Source organism: Anopheles merus, chromosome 2R (genome assembly GCF_017562075.2).
Source record: "Anopheles merus strain MAF chromosome 2R, AmerM5.1, whole genome shotgun sequence".
Lineage (NCBI taxonomy): Eukaryota > Metazoa > Arthropoda > Insecta > Diptera > Culicidae > Anopheles > Anopheles merus.
The window spans coordinates 9,100,459-9,123,771 of NC_054082.1; the positions used below are offsets into that span (position 1 = coordinate 9,100,459).

Genomic DNA, 23,313 nt, shown 5'->3' on the forward strand with positions numbered 1-23,313 from the left:
GCCGAACGCTTTGAATCGCAAAAACTTCTTCAAACGAGCGTGTTAGCATTTGTCGCCGAACGGGGGGTTTAGCAGCAGCGTCCATACAAAACCATCCGAATGTGGCGAGCGTCAGGTTTCTAATAAATTTCTCCTTTTACCACGATGGCTAGCAAAAGCGTGCTTAAGCTTCTTGCACACAGAGCACAGCGAGAGAGCAGAGAGGGAGAAAAGGATAACGGTCGAACTGGCAATCGTTATCGAACATGATTACTGCAAATCGAAGGCAGTTCCCCCCCCTCCCCTTCTCCACTTCAGAGCAGCTTAGTCTGAGGCGGGTGCGCGTCTGTGCTCTGCGAGGGAAGGAAACCGTTTACACTGCAGACGATCGATTTTAATTAAAACATTGTTGCTGTTAATTTTCGTAACCGATACGCCTTCCAATCGCTTACGCCCTCCAGTGCTAAAGGGAGAATGTGCTATTTAGATTGCATTTTGCTAGCCCGTCCCATTTAGGTGAACCTTTTATGTAGAACCAATATTTGTACAAAAAAAAAAAGAAAGAAAGAAAGGAAGCTTTCTCGTTTGTTGCTGTGACAATTTGGTGCAGTCATGCTGAAAATTGTCTTCCAGGCGGCTCAGGAAGAAATTTTCAATTACAAACATATTTGGGGAACCGAACTTGCCTGCAAAAGCGTCCCAATGTTTGTCATAGCGACAGGACGAAACCTTCGACACTGCTCTTGCATCCGAGCTTAGATTTAATGGTACCAAAAACACACTTTATTGGTTTGGGAAGAGTAATAGGTATTAAAAAGAATGTTCCAATTTTCTGCTTGTACACCACCTTCTGGTACCTATGAAGCTATCCTCCACTGGTATGGTATTGGTGGCACTTTGGCGAAATTTAAGCACCACAGCATCCTTCGCTTTCTAATATACAATTTCGCGATCGTAGTAAGCCACACTTTCGAAAAGGTTTCTATGGCGCGCTTCTATGGCAGCGCCACAGACAAACCCGCCACACCATTACGATGCATTTTGCCGAAACGATACCACATAAATCTGCACCTCTACAGTCGATGACAAACGATTTGTCGAATACAGGCAGGCGGGAGTGGGGAACGGACATCGAGACGATGTCAGGCACTACAGTAAAAGCTTCTGCATTATCGAGCAACGCGCCAGCGCTGAGCAATGCAGGAGAGGCAAAATTTCATTTTACAACAATCGTTACAAGCAAGCAACGCAGAGAGGGGAACAAATTTAAATGCAAATTGTGCAACGGGGTCACCGGGGCTGAAACACGCGCCGTGTCGAGTGATTTTCCCGCCGAGCAGGGACAGGGCACGACAATAGAGGACATAGTGGAGCGACTAAACAAGCAGAGAGGGAAAGGGATGGAAAATGTGTTCCAAGACGGGGACGCTGCGAGGTAAGACACTTCGGCTGTCGCTTGATAATTTGTGCGGCACACAAGCTTCACGGCCAACCGATGGTACCGAATTCCCCATTGCAGTACAGTTGCGCCCTCGCTGAAGCATATTTAAGCGCTACCACGCTACCGGCGCTACAGTGCAAAGAGATTGTAGCCATGGTACAGCAGGAACAGAAGTTTTCCGCTGCATGTACTTTGCAAGTCGAGGCCACGTGCCACGTACGACACTGTAAGTAGTCAAAAGCTTACAGACACGTGCAACAGCTACTCTGTTCGGCCGACTGCTAGGTATATGTGGAAGCAAGCGCTCCAAGGCAAACATGGAACAATTAGAGCAGTCACAATACATAATCTGATTGAATATGTTGTCGAAATAGCATTCATTCCCGGATGCAAATAATCATCCAATTTTAGCATGATTTTCTACAGTTAATGTTAACGGGTGTACTTTTTTTTGGGGGTAAAAACGGCTTCAAGCACCAACGAGCCTAAAGGTATGCAACCCACATGACAATCGCGCGCTTGAAATTTGGCCTTTTCAATGGAAAAGGCTCAGCTGTGTTGCGATATTGTTAGCGCACTGTTCTGTTCCTGTTTAACGGGACAGCAATAAACATTTCCAAAGAACTTTATGGAAAGTTTTGGTATCGAAGCATGAACTCATAAACCATAATTTCAAAAATAAATACAGCTGAGCAACTTCAGCAAATTGCACGAGGCTGGTTCGACTAAACAAATGATGTATCTGAAAAGCGGAAATAAAACATAATCGCTTAAGCATTGAACGTTGAAACTGCAACAACGACTGAGGGAGAGTGATCGTTGCTTACCCCTCTCTCTCTCGAGAGAGAGAGAGAGAGAAAGTATTACTCACTGTCACCAGCATCGAGCCGCCTTTTCCCCAGAGCAATTCGTGAAAGCCTCTGTTAGGCACCCTCAAAATCCTCTCCTCAAGAGCTTAAAGCGGAATATTTCATGCAAAATTGATGGCTACAGCACACTATACCCCAACGCGTGAGCTACGCGAGTCGTTTCACGCTGTATGATTTACATTTCAGCGGGGCGGTTCCGTAACAGACGCCAAACCACCAAAAACCGGCCATCGCTCGTCCACTCCACCCAAAGACATCGTACAGAGCAGAAGCCCAAGCAACAGTAACGGATGGACTGGAAGAAAGTGGCGAAAGTGGACGGCGGTGGCACGACGGTGAAACCCGTGCCCGTGTTAATGTCTCAATCGAACGCTTCATTTGCACTGGACTGGTACAATAAGCGGACAGATTGTCCCCTGGGGGATGTATTCCAGGCACGAGCAGCACACCGAGGAGGTGATGAAATGAATAGGAAAGCGCTTACCCGATTATGAGGATCTATTAAACAAAGCGCTCCGTCGAGGAAATGGGGCACTGCAAATGAGCAATTTGCTAGCTGAATTTATTGTTCACGGTTTAAAGAGCGAAAGCGGGAACGGAACCGAATGTTAAACGAGCGAAAGCATATTCAAGCAATTCTGTTCTAGCAGTTCAGCAGTTCGCAGACGTTTCTAAGAGACGTTTGGCAGAATTAAGTTTCAATGGGTGCATTCGTGTGTAAACTTGACGAATGGTATTCAAAGCATTTCATAAAGATTCTCTTTTAGTTGATTGTGGTAAAGAAATGTCCAAAGTAATCGCTTTGGAATGTATTGTTGCGACATCGAAGGAATGCTCGTTGTTGCTTGAATACAAGAACAAAAAAACACACATTAGGAACACATTCACATCAGATAAGCATGAGGATCGGTATTGTTAACGCAAATTGATCGCTTCAACTCACACAGGACATTTCCAGGAGGAAAGAGAGGGAGAGATCGAGAGAGACAGGGAACAACCGTTTTATTTCTTTTCTTCTAGGTGTTATTTTCCTTTTTTTTCTCACTCACCCAAGCGTTAGCTAAAACATTCCACTCAAATTGGCCTTTCAGTTCTCGGAAATGGAAACAGAATGCAGCAGAGAGAAATAATCAATCATTTCCAATGAACATAAACACCGAAACAACACCGAGCGTGATAGTACAATGAACTGAAGGCTTTTGCAGGAGGAAAGGCTTTCCAAGGAAAACAATGGTAGTAATTGGAAAATTTCATTTGCTAATCTTACAAACAAAATTCCAGAAAAATTTAATCTACAAATGCTGGTTACACTTTGACTTTCCATTGTTTTTGTTTTCTCCATTCATTTCCATTTGGACAAGTTATTGGCATTGTTTCGTGCTGCGTGCTCACCGCTCGAATCATAAATAAATATGTTTTAACAGTCTACCGTCCATTTGCTCAGCAAATGTTTGTGCTTTTGGACAAAGCAGTTAACCAAATCAATTTTAACAATAAAAAACAGTCCTCGCAAACAACAAAAAAAAACACACACACACACTCACACAAAGCCTACAAGTCAAGCACTACCAAAATCCCAATGCTCCTATTCAAACATTCGCCCAACAATGGGCCGCCAGATCGTTTTGGTTTGTCCGCCTCCCGCAAATGAATATTTATATCGCCACCGTAAATATGCATCCCTTTCGTACATACACACACACACACACACACACACACCACACACACACACACCACACACACACCACACACACACACACACACACACACACACACACACACACACACACACAAAGAAAGGTTACCACCGCCCAACCTCCCCTGCCTGCGCTCATGATTTATGCTTCCATGCGATCAGCTTTCTGTTTTCACAAAAATATTAATTTATGCTCTCTCTCTCTCTCTTTCTCGCTGTCTCCCTCTCCACATGCAGTCGAGCAGCATCGGGATAGCTTTTAGAGAGCAAAAAACAAACCTCAACGCTTACTTCGTTTTCTGACCTTGAAAGAGCACCTGGTGAGATGCACTACCACCACCACTTACAATTGCACTAGTTAGTGATGGCTTGTAAGAGCACAGGAGAAAAATGGTAAAACAAAATGAACTTTAATTGAACCAGCTGCATCTTACCGGGCGGTGGAAAAGATGATGGGCATTAGGCATCTACCCAACCGCCGTTCGCTGGCTCAATACTTTATGAACACTTTTCCGTTGAAAGCTGAAAGTTTGCTGTTGCACCTGACCTCCCTCGCCTCCCTCCCCCCCCCCCTCGCATGCTGACACCTTATAAATGGGTACGTTAAAATTTAAATGAACCAATCTAAATTCAAATGGCTTTAGGCTGCATGGGCATGCCGCTGCAGGCGCACACCAATACGGACCGGAGATACTATCCTGGTGGCTAGTGGTGAACGAACGTGCAGTGTTGAAATGAATCGTTCCCGGAGCGTGTGCCGCAAAATGCAGATTTGATAGTTTGTTTACTGGCTGATTATTACTTCCAACGCCCAAATGAAGATAGAGCACCGAGTGGAGCGAGTGCATGCGGGATCTAAACCCGGAAGGTGCACAAGTGCGTCCTCATCTAAACATTGACCTACGGTACGGCCTTGTATCCGTAGCTGAACTTAGCATCTCCATCCGGTAACAGATACCGGACATTCTCGGAATCACTTAAAAAAGAGATATTGCCTATAACTGTCATGCTGATAGCTTCCTTTTCAATGCTGGAAAAACTCAACGAGCTCAAAAAAAAAAAGGGGGGACCGGAAAAGGAATTTTGCACAGGCACAAGGCAAAGCATCTCACAATAAATATAAAATAAACTTTGTTATCTTTTCCCTGCAGCAAACATCACAACACCTCTACCATTTCACAGAACCCCCTGAGAAAGAGTAATCACCATCCGGGAGGAAGAAGACCAGTGGGGCAATCGGGGGCCTACGACTATTTTTACTCTCCCTGTTAGGCGATTGAATGCCTTTGCCTGGCAGGTGATGTTTCACTTCCGGCTTTGCAATCATCCGGACTAATATCGATAACCATTACCCGGTGTTAGTATCGCTTGCTATAAATACCGTACAATGAGCTGTTCACGTTAAAACTTACGTCCGCGTCCATGATGCAGGGCTTCGAATATATCGGTTCGAAATAAAAACTGACTTCAATTCGGACGTTGCGTTGTACAGCTTCCTGCACGGAACACAGCAAGCAATCCCATCGCCTTAAAACCCGCAGGCATGCCAGTCAACTTCCCGGAATCGGCGTGCTTCACCTGTCATACACGGAAGCCAAAAATGGGTCCGACATACGGATCTCGCATTTCCATTTTCGGATAGTCCAATAGTCTTTCCGGGCACGACAATCGGAGCTCGGGGGGTTTTTTTTTTTTTTTGGACGGTGGAGTTCCAGAAATTCCGCACACCCACCTCCGTGTTCCGGTAGCCAACCCTGTGTCACGCCATATGACCCGACCCGACGCTCACGCCGGAGGGATTTAGGCTGCACATTCGTATCAGCGGCATTTAACAGCAACTGTCACACAGCCAAATGTCCCGAACGTTCCTCTTTAATAGCACAGCGTATCTCATATATGCTCCCCAGCTCATATCCCTCAACTGCCAGCAGCTGTCATTTTCCCCGACGCTGCACTAGATCGTACTGTTTTACCGGGTATAGCAGACAATTCCATTGCCCGTCAGGTGTCACATCTTGTTTGACTGTTTTTCGCCATGAAACGGTCCGCCATACCACGACCGCGAGGAAGTAGAGACAAGAATTGGCCTACACTGCCTGTAGCCGTGTGCGTGCGGTACAGGTAACACAGCGGGCAGTTGTAACGAATCAAAGAGAAAGTCACTAACTTACGTTACGCTATGAGCTCCAGGTGTGGAATTGCTTCAGCTTGATGATGATGATGAGGATGCTGCTACTGTGTCAACAATGGCAAACGTAGGCGTCACCGGCATCGGTATCAAACTTTTACATTACTTCTGTCGCAGGTAAAAGTGACCCAACATTGGTAGCTTTCGTCAATATTTGCCTGCTACCTGCTGCTGTAGGAATGGGCATGGGCAACCCACAGGAGAGAGGCTGGAAATGAACAAGCAAAAATTGCCCTAAAGGCATTAGGATGACGGAACGGTTTTTACGGACTATTTCTACAAACAAATGGTCATCGTTTGTGCGTGTATGTGTGTGTTTGTGTGTCGGATGACTGAAGATTTAATAACTATTATTTAAAACAAAACATAATTGTAGAAAACAAATCATCGCTGTTGATGGAACTATGAACGAAATAACACATTTGAAACATTTTTAATTAAAATTTGTGTCTGTAAACAAAAGATAGCGCACTAGGATAGCCGGGAATGTACACATATGTACATTTGATTAGTTTAATTAGCAAACTTTTTCAATTAAAACAACACATCACGTGATCACATCCGCACATCCATATACGAACATGAGCATTAGTAGATGAACTGAGAATGAGATGGAATTAAAATAAAGTAAAGTAAAACGGTCAGTCAACACTCTGACCATAGTTGAATGGACAAACAAACATAATCACCAAAGTGTCCCCTTGGATAGAGCTGACAACGATAGATTTCTAAGTATTTCTTTCCTTTACCGCTTCTCCCTTACCCCAACACTTCCCAAGTCGTATTTTCCGCATTAGCAAAATAATGCCTGCTGTATTTCTATTTAACGATCCATCATCATCATCATTCGATAACCATTCCGCCGCCCCAATTCAGCTACCTTACGCGTGACGGTGTAATGTTGTTGCTGTTGTTGCTGGAACGTATACGCTATCTCTCTCTCTCTCTCCCTCTCTCGCCGTACAAACCATCACCATGACGGCACTTCAATTTCAACTAACATATGCTACTACTCGAACAATGTCCAACGTCTATTTTGTTAAACTATCGTCACGCACACAACGCAACAAACAAATCGCGCTATACAATCCCTGAGACAATCACCTTAAAACGTACCCACCAGACTCGCGCACCAGCCAGTGCCGCCGCTACAGCTTTCCCCATTGTTCCTCCCCCCCCCCCCCAACTCGACCTACACGGTTAAAAATCTTGGAAGATTTTTCCTACTCGCTACTAGATACGGCTACGCTCCCGCATTTACTTGCTGTGCTGCTGCAGGCAATGGATAAATTGCATAATCTTCCGGGAAACTGGTTAAAGAACAAAAACACTTCCATCCAACCTTAGCCTTTTGCTTTGCTTTGCTGTCGAAGCCTAATAATGCCTTTCTATTACCATCACACGTTCACGTTGTATGTGAAAGGACCTGTTGTTTCAGTCGAATTGTGGCTTTTTGTCGTTTTGTGTCGCTCCGCACCTTCGTAGCGAAGTTTATCTCTTTCACTTGCAATGCGGTTCGTGTTACATCTCTCCTCTACTGTTGCATATGTACATAATGAAGGGTTTTGCAAATATATGGAACTGTTTCTAAGCGGCTTCACACTCGGATTAAAGTTTGTTTCCATTCTTCTCTATCGTTTTGTATCGTTTGTTGCAGTTGCTTGAAGACCATTTCGTTTTGTATGCCCGGTTGCTGGTTTTGTAGTGTCGTTTTCTCTCCCGTTTCAATACACTGTTACCTTTTGCTTGTCTTTCTACGCTTTTTGTCTGAGCTTTGCTACGCTCGTAAGAAAATATTCAACAAAAACTCTACCCTACAGCGACAGCTTTGTAGAATTTAGCAACTTTCGAACGAAATAAAATCACACTGATCTGATTGTTCCTCCCCTTGGGCGTCTCTTCGCCACGTTGAACGATCGTTTGCTCTTGGATAGTTGTACTGTAATGTTACTGTTGTAAAATGGGGGACAACTTTTATTCACACCTTCTCTTCGAATGTTCCCCGAGTCTCCGTATCCAAGCAGCTGCTTTCATAAACGCATTTGCGCGTGTGAGATTCAGCTGCTTTGCCTCGTGAGAACACACTTCCACATCGTTTAAACCACATTTACAGTAAGTGTTTTAGTTCAGCATCAGCCATCGTTAGTTGCCTTCTCCCTCTTTGTCTCTCTCTCTATTGCAATCGTCGAAGAATATTCATTCTTCTATAACGCGCACAGTGTGCAAACGATAAAACATTACTTTAAAAACAATACACCTGCCATACCCCATGTAGACGCGTACCACACGCTCTCACTCTTACGCACACACTCACACACAATTACACAAATCTTCTGTTTGATGCGATTACAAAACATTGCTTTTTTTCTGTACATAAATTACTACGGCACTTGTACGGCCACTATACGGGGGTATAGATATTGCAATATGAATTCTTAATTTTGTTCCACTGTCCCGGGCCGCTCTTGTCTGTGTCTAACTCTAGTTGTGTGCGTGTGGTCGTTATTTATTTTAAAACAAAAAACTGACTCTCTAAAACAAACAATACTCTACTGTTGAGGAATTTAGCGTTTAAAATCGATTTTAAAAAGTAAGCATCAATCTCACTGGAGTTTAGTTTGATCATACTGCTGCGCTAACACACGCACGCTACAAACAGTGCATTGTAATTTGCGACAATATTAACTGCAGTGCCTCAATCAAACAAGCAGGTGAGGAAGGAGTTCACCTCTTCTAATATGAACAGCCATCGGACCGGTCCGAACATTGCTCGACAATTGACTTACGATGAAGGATTGCTTTCTCTTCACCACATTACTGAGCCGGCGTGTCTCGCGGTAACTTAAACACAATAAACGTATAGCATAAGAAGGGACGACTGCGAATCTCGCCCATCGTATTCACGTCCACGTAACGTTTGAAATCAATCCGTTTGAAACCTGCAACCCAGTTACACAAAAAAAAACACACACTGAACATCAGGTGCTCCCTCCCAATGGATCAGGTGGTGGAGCAACAACTGTTTGCACAGCTGCAACAAGGCGCGTTTCTCTAAGAAACCGAGTGCGCTACTAGCAGAAGTAGAGTAAAACAGATATATGTATGTGTACCTTAAAACTACGTAAACAATTCGAATAACGCTGGGGTAACCATTCCACGAAATTATAGTCACATCTTCCAACCGTGACTGCGCCCGAGCGCGCCCGTTGCCCTTGATCTCCGCACTCTCTGTGCGCGTCGTGCGTTTGTAGCCATTTTGTGTTAGGGCTAGTTGTTGTTCAAGAGCTTGAGCGGTTGCTTTAAAAAAAAAAGACACATCTTATCGCGAGACCGACTCGAGCATTTCGACGAACAGCTTGTTCATCGTCACATTGCCCTCGATATGCACATTCGTCCAGAATTTGCGTATAATGTGGTCCGCTTGCCTTAAGGATGGCAGCAGCAGCAGCAACTGTTGCTGATGTGATACTGCCTGATGTTGCCTGCCGAAAGAGAGATACAGAGAGAGAAAGAGACGTTACACCATTTGTCGTTGCGTTGTTTCTTACCCAAGCGCCAAAGCTTACCTTAGCAACAGCACACAATCGTTGAGCGCGTACAGTATCGAGTCACGGATTTTCTTGAGCGCACTGTAGTTATCCAGTCTGATATCACAATTTGACAGCGACAGGGCCTTCAGCAGATAGTACTCCTCCTTGGTCGCCGAGATCTTTTCCAATCGTTGGGTGATTTGTGCGAGCTGTTTGAGGAAAAGAGATGCAGAAAAGGGTCAGTCAGTAAGAGAGTAATGCACCCATAAAGCGAAAGAACGCTTAGCTTGCTTCGTTTTACAAACTTACATGGTTGTAGAGATCAAGCGCACCGCACTCCTTTGCCGATCGCTCGTCCAGCCAGAAATCGGTGGCAAAGTACAGCCGACCGTCGAACGGTATCGACCGGTAGGCAAGCATTAGCGTCAGCAGCTCGGCCCAGCTCACCTGCAGCAGCCGCATCTGGTCGTTGAGCGGCAGATCGGTGAAGCCCGGTATCTGCTTCGCCCACCCGATCACCCCGACCAGCTCCTTATCGTATATATCACTCAGCACGCTCAGTATTTCCTGCGCATCGCCGCCGATCGCCATCCGATCGAGGCCGGAATCGGCGGCAGCCGCCGTGGCACCACCACCACCACCGGGCGAGTGGCTACTGTTGCTGCTTGCCGACGACGACGACGACGAGGACGACGAGTACGACGAGCTGGACGCTTGGCCACCGTTGCGCTCCTCGGCGACGGCCATCATGCTGTCGCCACCGGTGCCACCGATCGAGAGCGGATCCGGCTCGAACGAGGATAATACTTCCAGGATCTTGATGTCCTCGAGCGTTTGGGCCGTGTACTGCTGGTTCGACTGAATGATCTGCATCTGGTACGGGTTCGAGCACGGATTGCGGCGGTACTTTTGCCGGCCGCCCCGCACCCGATCCAACCGGACGCCCTCCTTCAGCATCCCCATCAGCAGACACTTGCGGAACCGGCACGCCTGGCACGCTTTCCGTCGCCGCTTGTTAATCTCGCAGTCGTTGCTCGCGGGACAGGTGTACTCGATGTTTCCTGCAAAACACACATAAACAGGACAAATTAACTCACATTCTGAACCTACTAAGCAGTGCTTTGCGTCTAACCTTGAATGGTGCGTTTGAAAAATGCTTTACATGCCTCACAGCTGGCAACGCCGTAGTGGAATCCGCTCGCGACGTCCCCACACACCAGACACAGGCGGCGCGGCAGCTCCTCCTTGATCGTGTCGTGGCTCGTCCCATCGCTGCCAAAGTCCCCGATCGCGGACGTAGTCGAGCTGCAGAACTGGCGGTCCGGCGAGCCGGGTGACTGGGGTTTAACGCTGCCGCTGCTTCCACCGGCTCCACCGCTGCCGTGCAGCTCGGTCAGATGTGTGTCGCCGTTATTGCTGCTGCATTTGAAATCCATCTGCGGAACAGTGATGCAAAACGGGGAAATGATTAAAACGTGCCCGGTACAATGATGAGCAAACCACTTTACCTTTCCCGTGGGCGAATTGCCGTACAGTATGTTGGTTTGGGAGAGGCTGCCGACCGACGACGGCGAGGGACTGCAGCAGGACGTTTCGATCAGTTCCTGTTTGATCCTTGCAGGCGTTCCATCACCTGCCATCATCGACACCTACACACAGAGAGAGGAGAAGAGAGAAAAAATAGCAAAAATAAGCGTTTATTGTTAATTACAAAACACACGAAACCATTTTGTTCAGCAATTTAAAATGCATTGTTTAAAGAAAAAAGACATAAAATAACGCTCCGTCTGTCGCACCTCATTTGTGCGACACAATTATCTGCCCTATTGTGCAACGCGTGTTCGGTCGTGCAACAACAAGAACAGAAAAGTAAACGAAGCTTAAAAAACCAAACTAATTTGCCACTTTTGAACTGTCCATAAATATTCAAACATATTAAATCAAACTGCAAAACACGGGTCCAAGATCGGCACTGTCTGAAGTGCACAGGGGTGCTTTTTTGCAGCAGCGCCACGAAGAACTAAGATCAACTTAATTACGAGCGGGAAAGAAAGAGGTGCTGGAGCGGTAGAAGAAGAAGAAGAAGCAGCAAAACTACTCCGCTTAAGTAGAATAAAATTAATCGCATTCAATGCGACGCACAAAGCACAAATTAGCCATGACGGACTACGTTTTTTAGCCTGCTGCGCGCTTCGGTCCTACGCTCGTTCGCTGATCACCACCCAGCATCAGTGTATAATGACGCTTTGGGGACGCTTATAGGGGTGGCGGATCCTACTACAGCTCTGTTTGCTTTTTTGTCTGTCCATCTCACCCTCTCCATCGAGAGACAAAAAAAAAAGCACGAGAAATTAACTGCACCACACCGAACGTGCAACGTGCGCCCAATGGCACAAAAGTGCCCACTTGCAGCTACCGGTTAAAAATTGACCGTAATTAATTCTATTTTTTTTTTCACCCTCTCCGGCTTCCTTTTGTGTGTGCCTCTCGGTTCGGCGATGTACGTTTTACGATGTGTGATAACAAAAAAAAAAAAACGTGCATCTTCTTCACGCTAGTCGATTTTGGGCAGTGTGTGGCTTTTGGAAGAACCAGGAGATTGGCTTCATTTTTTGGGGCCCTCCGCATGATGCACTCATTTCCCTCGAAAAAAAAAACCCGCAAACCAGCGCCACCACGACACTGCTGGACACGCTTAATGCACAATTGATTGATGGATTTACTGCGATTCCCCGTTCCCTGTTACCTGTCTCTTGCGAGATCGCGCCAGAACGACGACGACGGCGACGATGATGATGATGATGGGGTGATGTTGGAAATGGAAGCAAGGACGGTAGATGTTTCGATACGGTTGCATTCGCATGGTAATCCCCCAAAATGCGATCCACAATTACAATAATCATTTCTACCCGCTTCTCCCCACACCCCACCAACCAAGGAGGGAAACTGCATGGTCAGTGAGTTCTGCAGCTCTTTCTATTTATTTTTTTTTGTTGCTGGGTGGAGGAAGAATAAAATGCAAGCAAACCAGCAGACAACCACCAAAAAAAGGCCCATTAATCGATCCACCAACTACTCCTACTGGCAAAAAAAATAAAAAAAAACGGGAAGCGTGTAATGAGCTGCAGTTTCGATGCAGATTGGCGTTTCTTCCTTTCTGTCCGTTTGTTTGTTTTGCTGTGCAAAAGCTGGCGTGCTATTGTGCTTGCGTGAGCCGCTGTTGTTGCTGTGCTAATCCTTCCGGTCGTTGTGCTGCTGGTGGTGGTGGTGGATCGAAACCTTGACACTGACCAATGACCCTTCCCCTACCCCCCAGTAAGGTGTGTGTAGGGTGGATTTTTTGCCAAATAATCATCATGCATCATCATCATTGCCACAATAGTGCTCACTGCAGCGGGATGACGACGATATGATGCAGTCGTTGCAAACCGCGTTGAGGCGTGAAGAAGATGCAGAACACCGTGCTTCCAATTCGGGCGCAAGGAATCCACAACCCCTCCTCTTTTCTGGGTTGGTTGGGGAGAAGAAGGGATTGAATGATGTTTGTTCGATCGAATGAGCCAAACTATTCGAATGGTGAAATATACTTCGTTCAAAAGGGGAACAGCTCCCAGCAGCTTCATTTATAGCTTCATGCCCCCCCCCCCAAACGGTTCGCTCGATTCGATTTCGCGTCCGGGGTGGGTCGGAACACGTCGCGAATGAGTCGAGACTTTCTGCACCCTTCCTCTGTGTGTTCGGTCGTGGTGGTGATTGGCGTTTAATTCTTACCACCGGATCCGTGTCGGATACACATTTTACAGCAAATCCATTTCAGCAAAAGAAGTGGAAAAATAGCAATCGCACAGCACAACAACAACATCAACAAAAACGACCGATCTCGTCTCGGTGGGGTTTTATTAATTTATCACAGCATGATGATGACGATGACGTACGGCAGGCGGAAGTCGTCTCCGTTTGCTGAATGCTGAACAGAGGAGGCAAGTGGAGGGGAGGTTTTGGTGCAGCTAGGATGAATTACAATTACTAAATTTTTACCATTCGATACTTCATTAGATTGCCTTTTCAATCGAGATTAAATGCCAAGAATTCCCCTGCTTTCTTTCGGCCTCATAATTCAAATCGATCGGGTTTGAGAACGCCACCAGGGTTGCTGTTTTGTGCGGAGCTTTCAAAAATCCATTCTTAATCAAAGCAAAAGTAACCGAGCCGGAAATTAAACGCTACAGCTTCTCCCGCACCTATTAATCCTTCCACTCTCACGGGACAGCTTTAAGGTCGTTTTGATGCGGGTTTGTTGAAGTATAAAGTTCGCCCGAAATCAGCATCCAGTCGTCAAATTGGCATCTTCCGTATACCGTTTGTGCTATGCTCGTAGTGAAGCGTAGAAGACAGCATGATCTTTGCTAGACGCTCACTTTTACTTTCAGCGTGTCTTCTCACTCCATCATCATCACTTTCAATCTCACCGTAATCTATCGCTTCCCTGCTTCGACGAGCGTGCTTCAACAGACGATCGAAAACGAAAACCATATTCCTGCATTCAATTTCCCCTGTGCTACTTCCCTTGTGTTGTGTTGGTGTGCTGCTTTCGGCAACAGAGAACGCGAAGATGGGCCGCGGTTGTAGTGAATAGAAGCAGCAGAGATCTCGGGCTAAGAAAACGTTCCATTCCCTCCGGGCCCATCGTAAAACGTTTGCTAGAAAAGCAATTAGCAAGCAGTGCGAAGTGGCGTAGGCAAACCAGCGTCTAGCCGGGGGGGGGGGGGGGGTGGAGGGAGGGAGGCGGCAATTGAGGATGGTTGAGGTGTTGTTGTGTGCGCCTCCCTGTTGTTTTTCTGCTCTCTATTATTCTCACATTCGCTTCGGTTTCGTAACAAAATTACAACTTCAAGTGAGATGGAGCAACATTTAGAATGCTTCTTGCGTATGGACCGGGGGGGGACGCACAAGTGTGGGGGGAAAGGACTACACTTAGCCACCATAACAGCGCGGAAAAAGCTCAACGGGGCTTTTTCTCTCATTCCACTTTTCCGCTTTTCGGCTTCGCCTTCTGCCTCGACCGTCATTAAAACAGCAGACCCCGCCCCGCCGGCAGCAGCTTAGGCACGCTTGGTTGACGCGCTAATAAAGCTCTCCGTTCTCTCTGTCGCTCTTAAAGCGGCAGCTTGGTACCACTTTGGTCGACAGCTTTTCTCATCCATTCGGCTACACCAAATGGGGATGGAAAGGGGACAGCGATGGTGTACAATGGGGTGTCCATGACATAATAGTAGTAAAAGCCTCTCTCATCTCGGTCAAGTTCAAGGCAATCTAGAGAGGCGGCTGTGCCAGCACCACTAAAACTACGAAGACGTGTTTGTTTGTCTCGATTGCATCTCGGACGCTCATCTGCTGGATACGGCGCACTGTTTTGTGCTTGGTCCGGCTCGGTCGGTCCTCCATAGCAATACCTTTCATCTGGGAAAGACGGGGACTCATAAATCAATGGGTTTCGCGCGTTCGGACTTTCTCGCAAAGAAAGTAAATGTTTTGAGAAAAGCATATTTTGATTAAACTGTTCCAGCAGAAGCCGCATTAATGAATCGCATTATAAAGGGGGAGGAGGCAAAAAATAAGAAATGCATGTCCCAAACAGCAGCCCAACATTGGGCCGGCGAAAAGCGACAACAACAACATACTGATAGGAACACATCGCATCGCGCGTTGAGGGTCAAACTTATTCCTAACCAAGTCTACCACCGATTTCATTATGTAAACGATTGCACTATCTTCCTGCAGGCTGAATCGAGCAAAACAAGAACAAACCAAAAAAAAAAAGACCTGCCATAGAACAAAAATGCTCCACTGCATACAGCCTGCCCCCAGCCTCCGTGGACCGTGATCGTTTTGCATCCACTTTGACCCCACGGTCACGGTGAAAGATCAGAGCGCGCGCAAACTGTCGACCGTCGGCAACGAAACCGGATTGTTCCCGTCGCTTACTAAGCCCAGCCGCCGCTCCGAACTGTTTGATGTAATCTTAGCCATGCCAGGAGCCATACAGCCTCAGCCCAGAGTATCTCACGATCTGTACGACATGCAGGGGGCATTGCATCCTACCGTGCACACCTCCAATAGTCAGGGGGAGATGGCAAAGTCACTACAGCTTCACATGATGATGATAACACACGCCATCGCCCTATCAGCACTTGAATACAAAAGCACCACTGAGCAGCTGAGGGGTATGTAGGGAACGTTTCTCAAACGCTGATCTCTTCGTTTCGGCTTCGAGGACTTGGAGCGTACTGAGGATCGGCCGGGATTCGTAAACAAATCCAGTCGCTTCCAGACCAAACTTTGCACGCACGCACAAACCGCATGCGGCGATGAGCGATCGCGAACCACCGCGCCAGGAGGAGAGCCTGCCGTCATCTTGTGCTTCCCCAACCTCGGGTGCAATACGGTTTGCTTCTTGCAGGCTGAAGTTCCAGTTCCAATGGAATGCATTATGCAACACGCCATCTCACTATCATTCTTCTGTTGTTTGCGCAAACATTGCGTTTAATGGGAATCTGCTCGGGACTGAAGATTCCTATTGGATGATTGTTTAACTTAAAATTTATAGTTTCTTTGATGGTATTTAGTAATGTTGTATTCGACGATGCGATCTTTTAACGAATGTTTTGTGGTTCATATAACAAAATAATTAAATTATATTATTCTGAGAAACGTTTTAAACTGATCGTTTAGAATCACGCAAGCAAAACTCGCAACCCACACAGTAGCAAAACTCATTTACGCCCGCCTTCTGACAGACGCTCTCTGTTAAATCCTGTGTTCTCTTCCCCCCCCCCCCCCCCCCCCCCACACAACTGCTTGATCTGTCCTCAGCCTCCATCCTGCGTTACGTCTCTGCACTCTGCCCCTAGCCGCAAGCTGACAGGGCTGACAGAAGTGCTGGCAAGATTTATCGTTCCTCGGAATCGATCGAAAAGTGCATCAGCATCGGGCACGGAGAACACACAGGTGTGTCTGCTGTGCAAGCGGCTCGTTCAACGTCTCTTTAATGGCCTCGTTAAAGTCAACCTGCAGAGTTGTGACAGGAAACGGTCAGATCAAATCACACACACTCAACCACTGGCGCAGGATCAGTGACGGGCGATTTGCGTGCGCGCGCTCGTTCGTTCCTTCTAATTCGCTGTCAACTTTTCGTCATCGGGGAAGGGAAGATAAAACACAACCAAAAAAAAAAAAACTCCAACTTAATCGTTTCCCCCTTCATGTTTCCTATCTGTTGCCATAAATCTTGCCAACACAGCGGTACACACACACACACGTATGCTGGAAACTGCACTGCAAGTGGTTGTCGTTCGGGCAGCCACAAATCACGGCAAAGGTGTAGTGATAATTAAATTAAAAATGCATAAAAACGTATCACCCCCCCCCCCCCCTCGAACAAATCGCCTTCAGAGGGAAGGAACGACAAAACTGCGTTTGTTTTAATGGATGGGGTGGTGACGCGCGGTGTGTGGTATCGCTCAGGCAGTCACACGAAATTAAATGTCGGTAAGCGTCCGTCATCCGACCGGGGGGAGCTGCTGGCTTTGTCAGAGCAAAACCAAACGAATTTGGTCGAAAACCTCGGAACGGATGCGGAAATTCCGCGATGAGCAACGGACGAAGAAGATCTCGTAAAATGCGAATGTCGCAACTTACTCACGGATTGGAGAGAGCGCGATGGAGCGATCGATAAGTTGCGTTTAATGGCTCACCGGTTTAATTAAACAACAAATGCCAAAATGCTGGCTAGCAACTGTTCAGCACAAAATTCCACCCCCCCCCCCCCCCCCCCCAAAACACAGCTTCACTTTCTGGAAGGAACACATCAGCTCTGTTTGTTCCCGCAAAAAAAATCCCACAATCGCCCCAAACACTTATCAATCCAGCGCGGTATACACATACACATTCGCCGCGCGCAACACACATATGGGGCCCCGTAACGATCGCGTTTTGCATAGCGTGAAAAAACACATTCTCGTTTACAAAATTGCTTAAAAGGTACAGAAACAGGCAAAAAAAAACCACGACAGCGGCAACAGCGACGACGACAGCAAAAAACGTACACCACAGCAACATCATTTCATGTACGGCGGCGAGAGGCAAACCTCGAGCCGGTGTTTCGTTCGTTCCCTGGCCATTGTGCGCGCTGGGGGTGGTTCCGCACGGCATTTGCTTAGTAGGATGCGATTAGTTTTAGTCATTTTAGTCATTCCGACGGTAGATTTTTCCAGCGTTCGGTCTACCGTATCCGTTCGTCAGCTTCGGTTAGTTTGTGCGTGTGCTGTGCGCGCAACTTTACTTATTTCGTGTGCTCATGTGTGCGTGTATGTAACATTCTTGTTTCGCCGACCGGATAATTTTGAATCTGGATTCCCTTTCCATTATCGAACTAGCCCTCCTGATATGATGGTTTTTATTCCCATTTTCAATGCTCGAAACAGTTTTTGCCATCGTTTGATGGAATTTTCTTTCCAATGATGGAATTATTTGAACGGAAAGTGCTCTATTATGGATGAAGACGAACTGATAAGACAGTGTGAGGATAAATTCAACTGTTATTACAGTCATTGCAGCTGAATTTTGGCTCTAACTCACCAATATTTCAATCTCTAAGGCATCATGTTACCTGATGTCAGAAATACTCTGTTCCACGAGTGTTCCAATTGAAGGTAAGTAATAGTTGAATTGAATTTTAAATTTTACAATTGTTATGCCAATTTTGGAAGTTTTAATGGAGAGAAGCAAGTTGGCAGTTGATATTTTCAGGTGTAAACAATGCCTTGGGAATGTATTAAATTTAAATTTGCTCACACACAAAAAGGAGAAACAATCAAATTACACGATTTTTGTGGTGTAAAATTACTGTTGTCAAAAATCTGGTCAAATACTTCGCACTTCAAATGACTTACAGACAAATACTGTTGACGACAAGACAAAAATAGGTGCGTTAGAGCCAAAAATTGATGCGCATTGTCAAAAACTGATGCCGTAGAATCCGAAATGAATGCGCACTGTCAAAAACTGATGCCTTAGAGCCAAAATTCAGCGGCAACGACTGTATCCCCACTCTTTTTCCCACTCGATGTGAGGCTTTATTAACAATTGAAGTAAAACGCAAACCAACAAACGTGTATGCAATTTATATCTCAAATCATCTATCGAAGCTAAAACTGATATCAAGATGGTTTATCCCTGTCCTACCGAAGCTTATATGAAAGATCATACAAATTTACGCTCTTCGGTGGTGATCAACGATGGGAAATAGTTACATCCCTCACAATCATTCAACCAGCATAATTGCGTTTGAGCAATTCAACCAACCAAATACGCTCATAAACGTACACACACACATGTCAAAGAAGAATAAAAGACTATTGATCATACGATCATTACACACCTTCAACGTAGTACACATGTGATGCAAAACAATCAAACAAAAACTGACAGAAAACAATTTTAAAAGGCGTTGAAAGCTCAACACAAATCATTCCGATCAATCACCGATCGACACCAACCTGCCCCCTAAGGGGGTTTGGGATTTTTTTTTTAAACAAACAATTTAACAAACATTACAAATTGATTGACATTTTCCACCTTTTTTCATTGCTCTCTCATCAAACAAATTTCTGACGGACGCTAAACACAAAAGCTGGAAATGGATGGGCACAAAAAGGGTTTCTTTTTTTGGACGGAATTCACACTGAACGAAATCATGCACATAAAGGCTCTAGCTCTTCCATTTGCGAACGAAATGAAAATCCAGTCCGTCCATTACCGGCGTTTCATTGCCACTCTTGCACCCCAGCAAAAGGGCGGCGGCTGCCAAAAAACCAAAAGGGAAAGGGTAAAAAAATCAAACTTCCAAAAATTTCTTTCCACCATCATCTCCACCCACACACCTTTACCCTCGCACGCACGCACATCACCATCAATCATCATCTCTCGGTAGTTTTTCTCGCACAACGTATCGAACCAACGCGTTCCCCAATGGGTGGGGGCAGTGGCGAGGTGTGTGTGTGTGGCGAATTTACAACAGGCGTGACACGATAGAACATCAAGCAAACCAAAAAAAGGGAGCCTTCCCTTGCAACCTCCCCGGACGGGAACAACAACACAAATCGCGTTAGCGTTTCCCTCACACAACACCCCCTACCCGCACTGAGTCGCTCATAAACCATCCGAACCGAAGCATCGATCGATGTGGATGAATGAAAGGATGGTTTGGAACGGGGGCCGCCAGGAGGTTCGTTGGAGGACGCCGTCCAGGATTGGACGTTAGAACGTACGAGAATGTAACACGAGAAGGTAACGCGCGTGTGTGTGCGCACGGTAAAGGGCTGCGCGAACGGAAAGGAAGCGAGCGCGAGGGCCACTGACATAATAATAATAATAATAGTAGTGCGCGACTACTTATCCATCCATGCCGGTCCGCGCGCCCCCCCGGGGGTGCAACAAGCGAGCACGAGGGTGAAGGGACAACACATTAATTGTGCAATAACGCATTGTACAAGCGGCGTACGGGTGTGTGTGTGTCGGTGTTATATCATCCCTCCGATGCAGCAGCAGCAGCAGCAGCAGACAGAACTCCGCGATCGATCCGATTTGCAACGAAATGCACCGAATTCAACAAACTCACCACTTCTTGCATCCAGCTGTCCATCGTGCTGCCGGGTTCGGTATCCAGTGTGTAAGTGTGTATGTGGATTGACTGTGGGCTGAACTTCTTTTCCCCTTTCACCGCTGTTCACACGACACTTGCTGGGTCCATGTAGCGCCTGCAAAGGGTGCTTTTGTTGTTGATCACAATTGACTTCCACCCCCTTTTTTTACCACACAAACCGGCAAACTTCAAGGAAATGACACTGTACACTGCACCTGGTGCGCATCCAGCAGTGCAACGATATTGTTTGTGGGTGTACTGGTGCACAACACGTCGAATACTCTCCCTTAAACACACACACGCTGACACAATCCCGCAGTGCCGCAGCTGGATTCGCGGGTGGGAGAAGGCCCAGTTACGTCCGCTGTCCGCCGAGTGAGAGTGAATGTTTCTGCTGTTCCCGAACGACCGGATTTACACCGGTCTCCACCGAACTACGGGGGTTTTCCCTAAAGCAGTATTTAACAGCCACAACACACACAAACAGAGAGACGCCAACACACAACGGTTTTTGGAACGTAAAAACGGAGATTCGATCACACCGCGATCGGTGTTGTTGCTTGATCGGGCTCGGAACACACTTTACTGGAGCTTACAATCACACACAGAGCTGGTAGGCACACACAAAGGTACTCTTTTTCCGCTGCCAAAACTGTGAAACAAGAGGAAACAGCACAGGCACACACATCAACTGCACATCCCTTCCTTTACCGCCTCCCACCCAGTGTGTGTGTGTTTGGCGTACTTATTACAGCGTTCTTTACGATCACACAAGCCGTTTGCGACTTGTTTTTCGGGTTTCTGTGTCTCTCGGTGCGGGCTCTCTACCGCTCTCTCTCTCTCTCTCTCTCTCTCTCTCTCTCTCTCTCTCTCTCTCTCTCTCTCTCTCTCTCTCTCTCTCTCTCACACACACACACTCGCACCCGTACGATCGTTTGGTTTGCGTTCGGTGTGGCCTGCTTGGCTCGTGTCCGTTCCGTACCGAGCGACGGCAAGTCTCGAACTGAGCGCGGTGCGATTCGCGAATTTTGTTTTTCATCTACCCAATCCCCGTTGCCCGTTGTTGTGTTGCGGCTCCGCCAATAAACACGTTGCGCGTCGCAGCCGCCGCCATCGCCGCCGCCACCATTACCTCACACACACACACACACGCGCGCGGATAGAGAACACTCACACACGATCACTTATCGGTGCGTTGCGTTTGTGGCTCTCGTTGCGGCGCTCTTCCGCAGGTGTGTGTGTGTGTGTGTGTGTGTGTTTGAGGGGGTGGGTGTTGAGAAGGGGTGGGTTTTTGTTTTTATTTCAATGGCTACTCGCGCTCGGGCCGAAGAACAGCCTGTTCACTCTGTTACCAATACCTATTACTAGTAGCGAGCGTGCCGGCCCTCCCTGCTCTCTCTCTCTCTCTCGCTCGCACTACACAATTTAATAGCTCGCGCGTTTTGATATGCGTTTCTTCCACCCCACTGAATGGGGGAGCTACCACACGCAAATTTCCGACGGCCTCTCCGTACAGACACACACACACAGCATCGATGTGTTTTTGTCGTCGCCGTCGTCGTCGTGTCGAGCCTCCTTCACTCGGCATAAGACGTTCGCTGATGACGGCGTCCAAACAGACAGACGACGTTAACAGTGAGATAATGACTGCTGCTGATGATTGTGTGTGGCCTGCCAAACTACCGCCCCCCGCCCCCCTCTCCCCCTCCACAGAAAGAGACACAGACGCGAGTGTGTGGCATAAGAGCGGCGAGGTGCGGCTAAAGGAGACGCATTCAAGTTCGCGGTTTGGTGGTCGTGTACCCAAAAGAACATCGCGGTTCGGATACCTCCACCCTTCTCCCCGTGTTTTGGTATGTCTGTGTGTGTGTGAGTTTGTGTGTGTTCGTGCGCGCCATGTAAATAACAATCTCACAGCTGTTGCGAATACGCATACGCAGTTGAAATTGGAGTTGGCACACTGACATCATCCCTTCACTCGCTCACCCTTTACCGACACACGCACACACACACACGGGCGCAACGACAGAACCGTGACAATATGCAACCAAGCGTAACTAATCGACCGGCTCCAAAACAAAACAAAAAAAAAGTTGAAGAATTCAACACACCGACAATCCCCAGATGGAAAAATTTCCTCCCCAGCGGGAGAACCGGCTAGCTGGCTGGCTGGCTGGCTGGCTTGCCGATGGAAAGTGAATGGCGCTCGGTCCGACGAACGTGCCGCTTGTGAGAAAAGGAAAGAAAGAGTTCTACCCCTTCATCACCTCCCCCCCCCCCTGTTTTGGAAAGAAACACAAACACACAGATACATAGACATAAGGAGCCGAAGGGGGAGGGTGGGGGGCTGGAGAGAAGCTGTTGTTTTTATTTGTTCGCTTTTCTTTCGCTTCTTTTGCGTTCTTCCGTACTTCCTTTTGGATTCTTGTTTTATCGACATTTTTGGGGGTGTCTGGGGGGTGGTGGGTGGCTTTCATGTTACCTTTCGCATGACTGCCAGACAAGCAGAAGGAAGGGACGCGGGGGATAATACAAGAAAGGAAGCAAACACTCTTTCCCTCTCCGACCAGGCCTGGCTGTCTGTACACACGCAATGCAGCTCTAAGAGGGGCGCCCGCACGGGACTGAGTGTGTGTGTGAGGTGTGCTTTTCCGTGTACCCAGACACGAAAGCTTTTGCCTTTTGGTGTTGCTGGGGACACAGGGGTTGAACAGGGGGACAGGGGGGCGTGGAAGGTTGGCCCGAGAAGGAAAGCACAAGCACTTCCTCCAAATCATCAATCTCAGCTGGCGCCGTACAGAAGAAAGCATGCGATCGTAGCAGGCGCTGGGAAGGCAACGGTAGAATCGATTCGTTTTCGTGTTGAAACCAGCACAGCGCACTGAATGAACGGAACGGGGAGTGGAAA

The 23,313-nt window shown here is 47.2% G+C and overlaps 1 protein-coding gene across 3 annotated transcripts in view; it reads right to left on the reverse strand.

Moving 5' to 3' along the window:
* Positions 1–6,957: 6,957 nt before the first annotated feature.
* The window catches only part of LOC121587775 (estrogen-related receptor gamma), a 36,479-nt gene continuing 20,123 nt past the window's right edge, over positions 6,958–23,313 (reverse strand). For 2 of the 3 annotated variants that reach the window (XM_041904894.1, XM_041904896.1), the window contains exons 3-7: positions 11,212–11,352; positions 10,836–11,139; positions 10,013–10,764; positions 9,740–9,912; positions 6,958–9,655 (exon numbers count right to left, since the gene is read on the reverse strand). In XM_041904894.1, the coding sequence (XP_041760828.1) occupies positions 9,493–9,655; positions 9,740–9,912; positions 10,013–10,764; positions 10,836–11,139; positions 11,212–11,346 (1,527 nt within the window). In that variant the 5' untranslated portion in view covers positions 11,347–11,352 and the 3' untranslated portion in view covers positions 6,958–9,492. Of the gene's footprint in view, positions 9,656–9,739; positions 9,913–10,012; positions 10,765–10,835; positions 11,140–11,211; positions 11,353–20,381; positions 21,419–23,313 lie in introns of those variants that run through there. The other variant, XM_041904893.1, reaches the window with a different exon arrangement.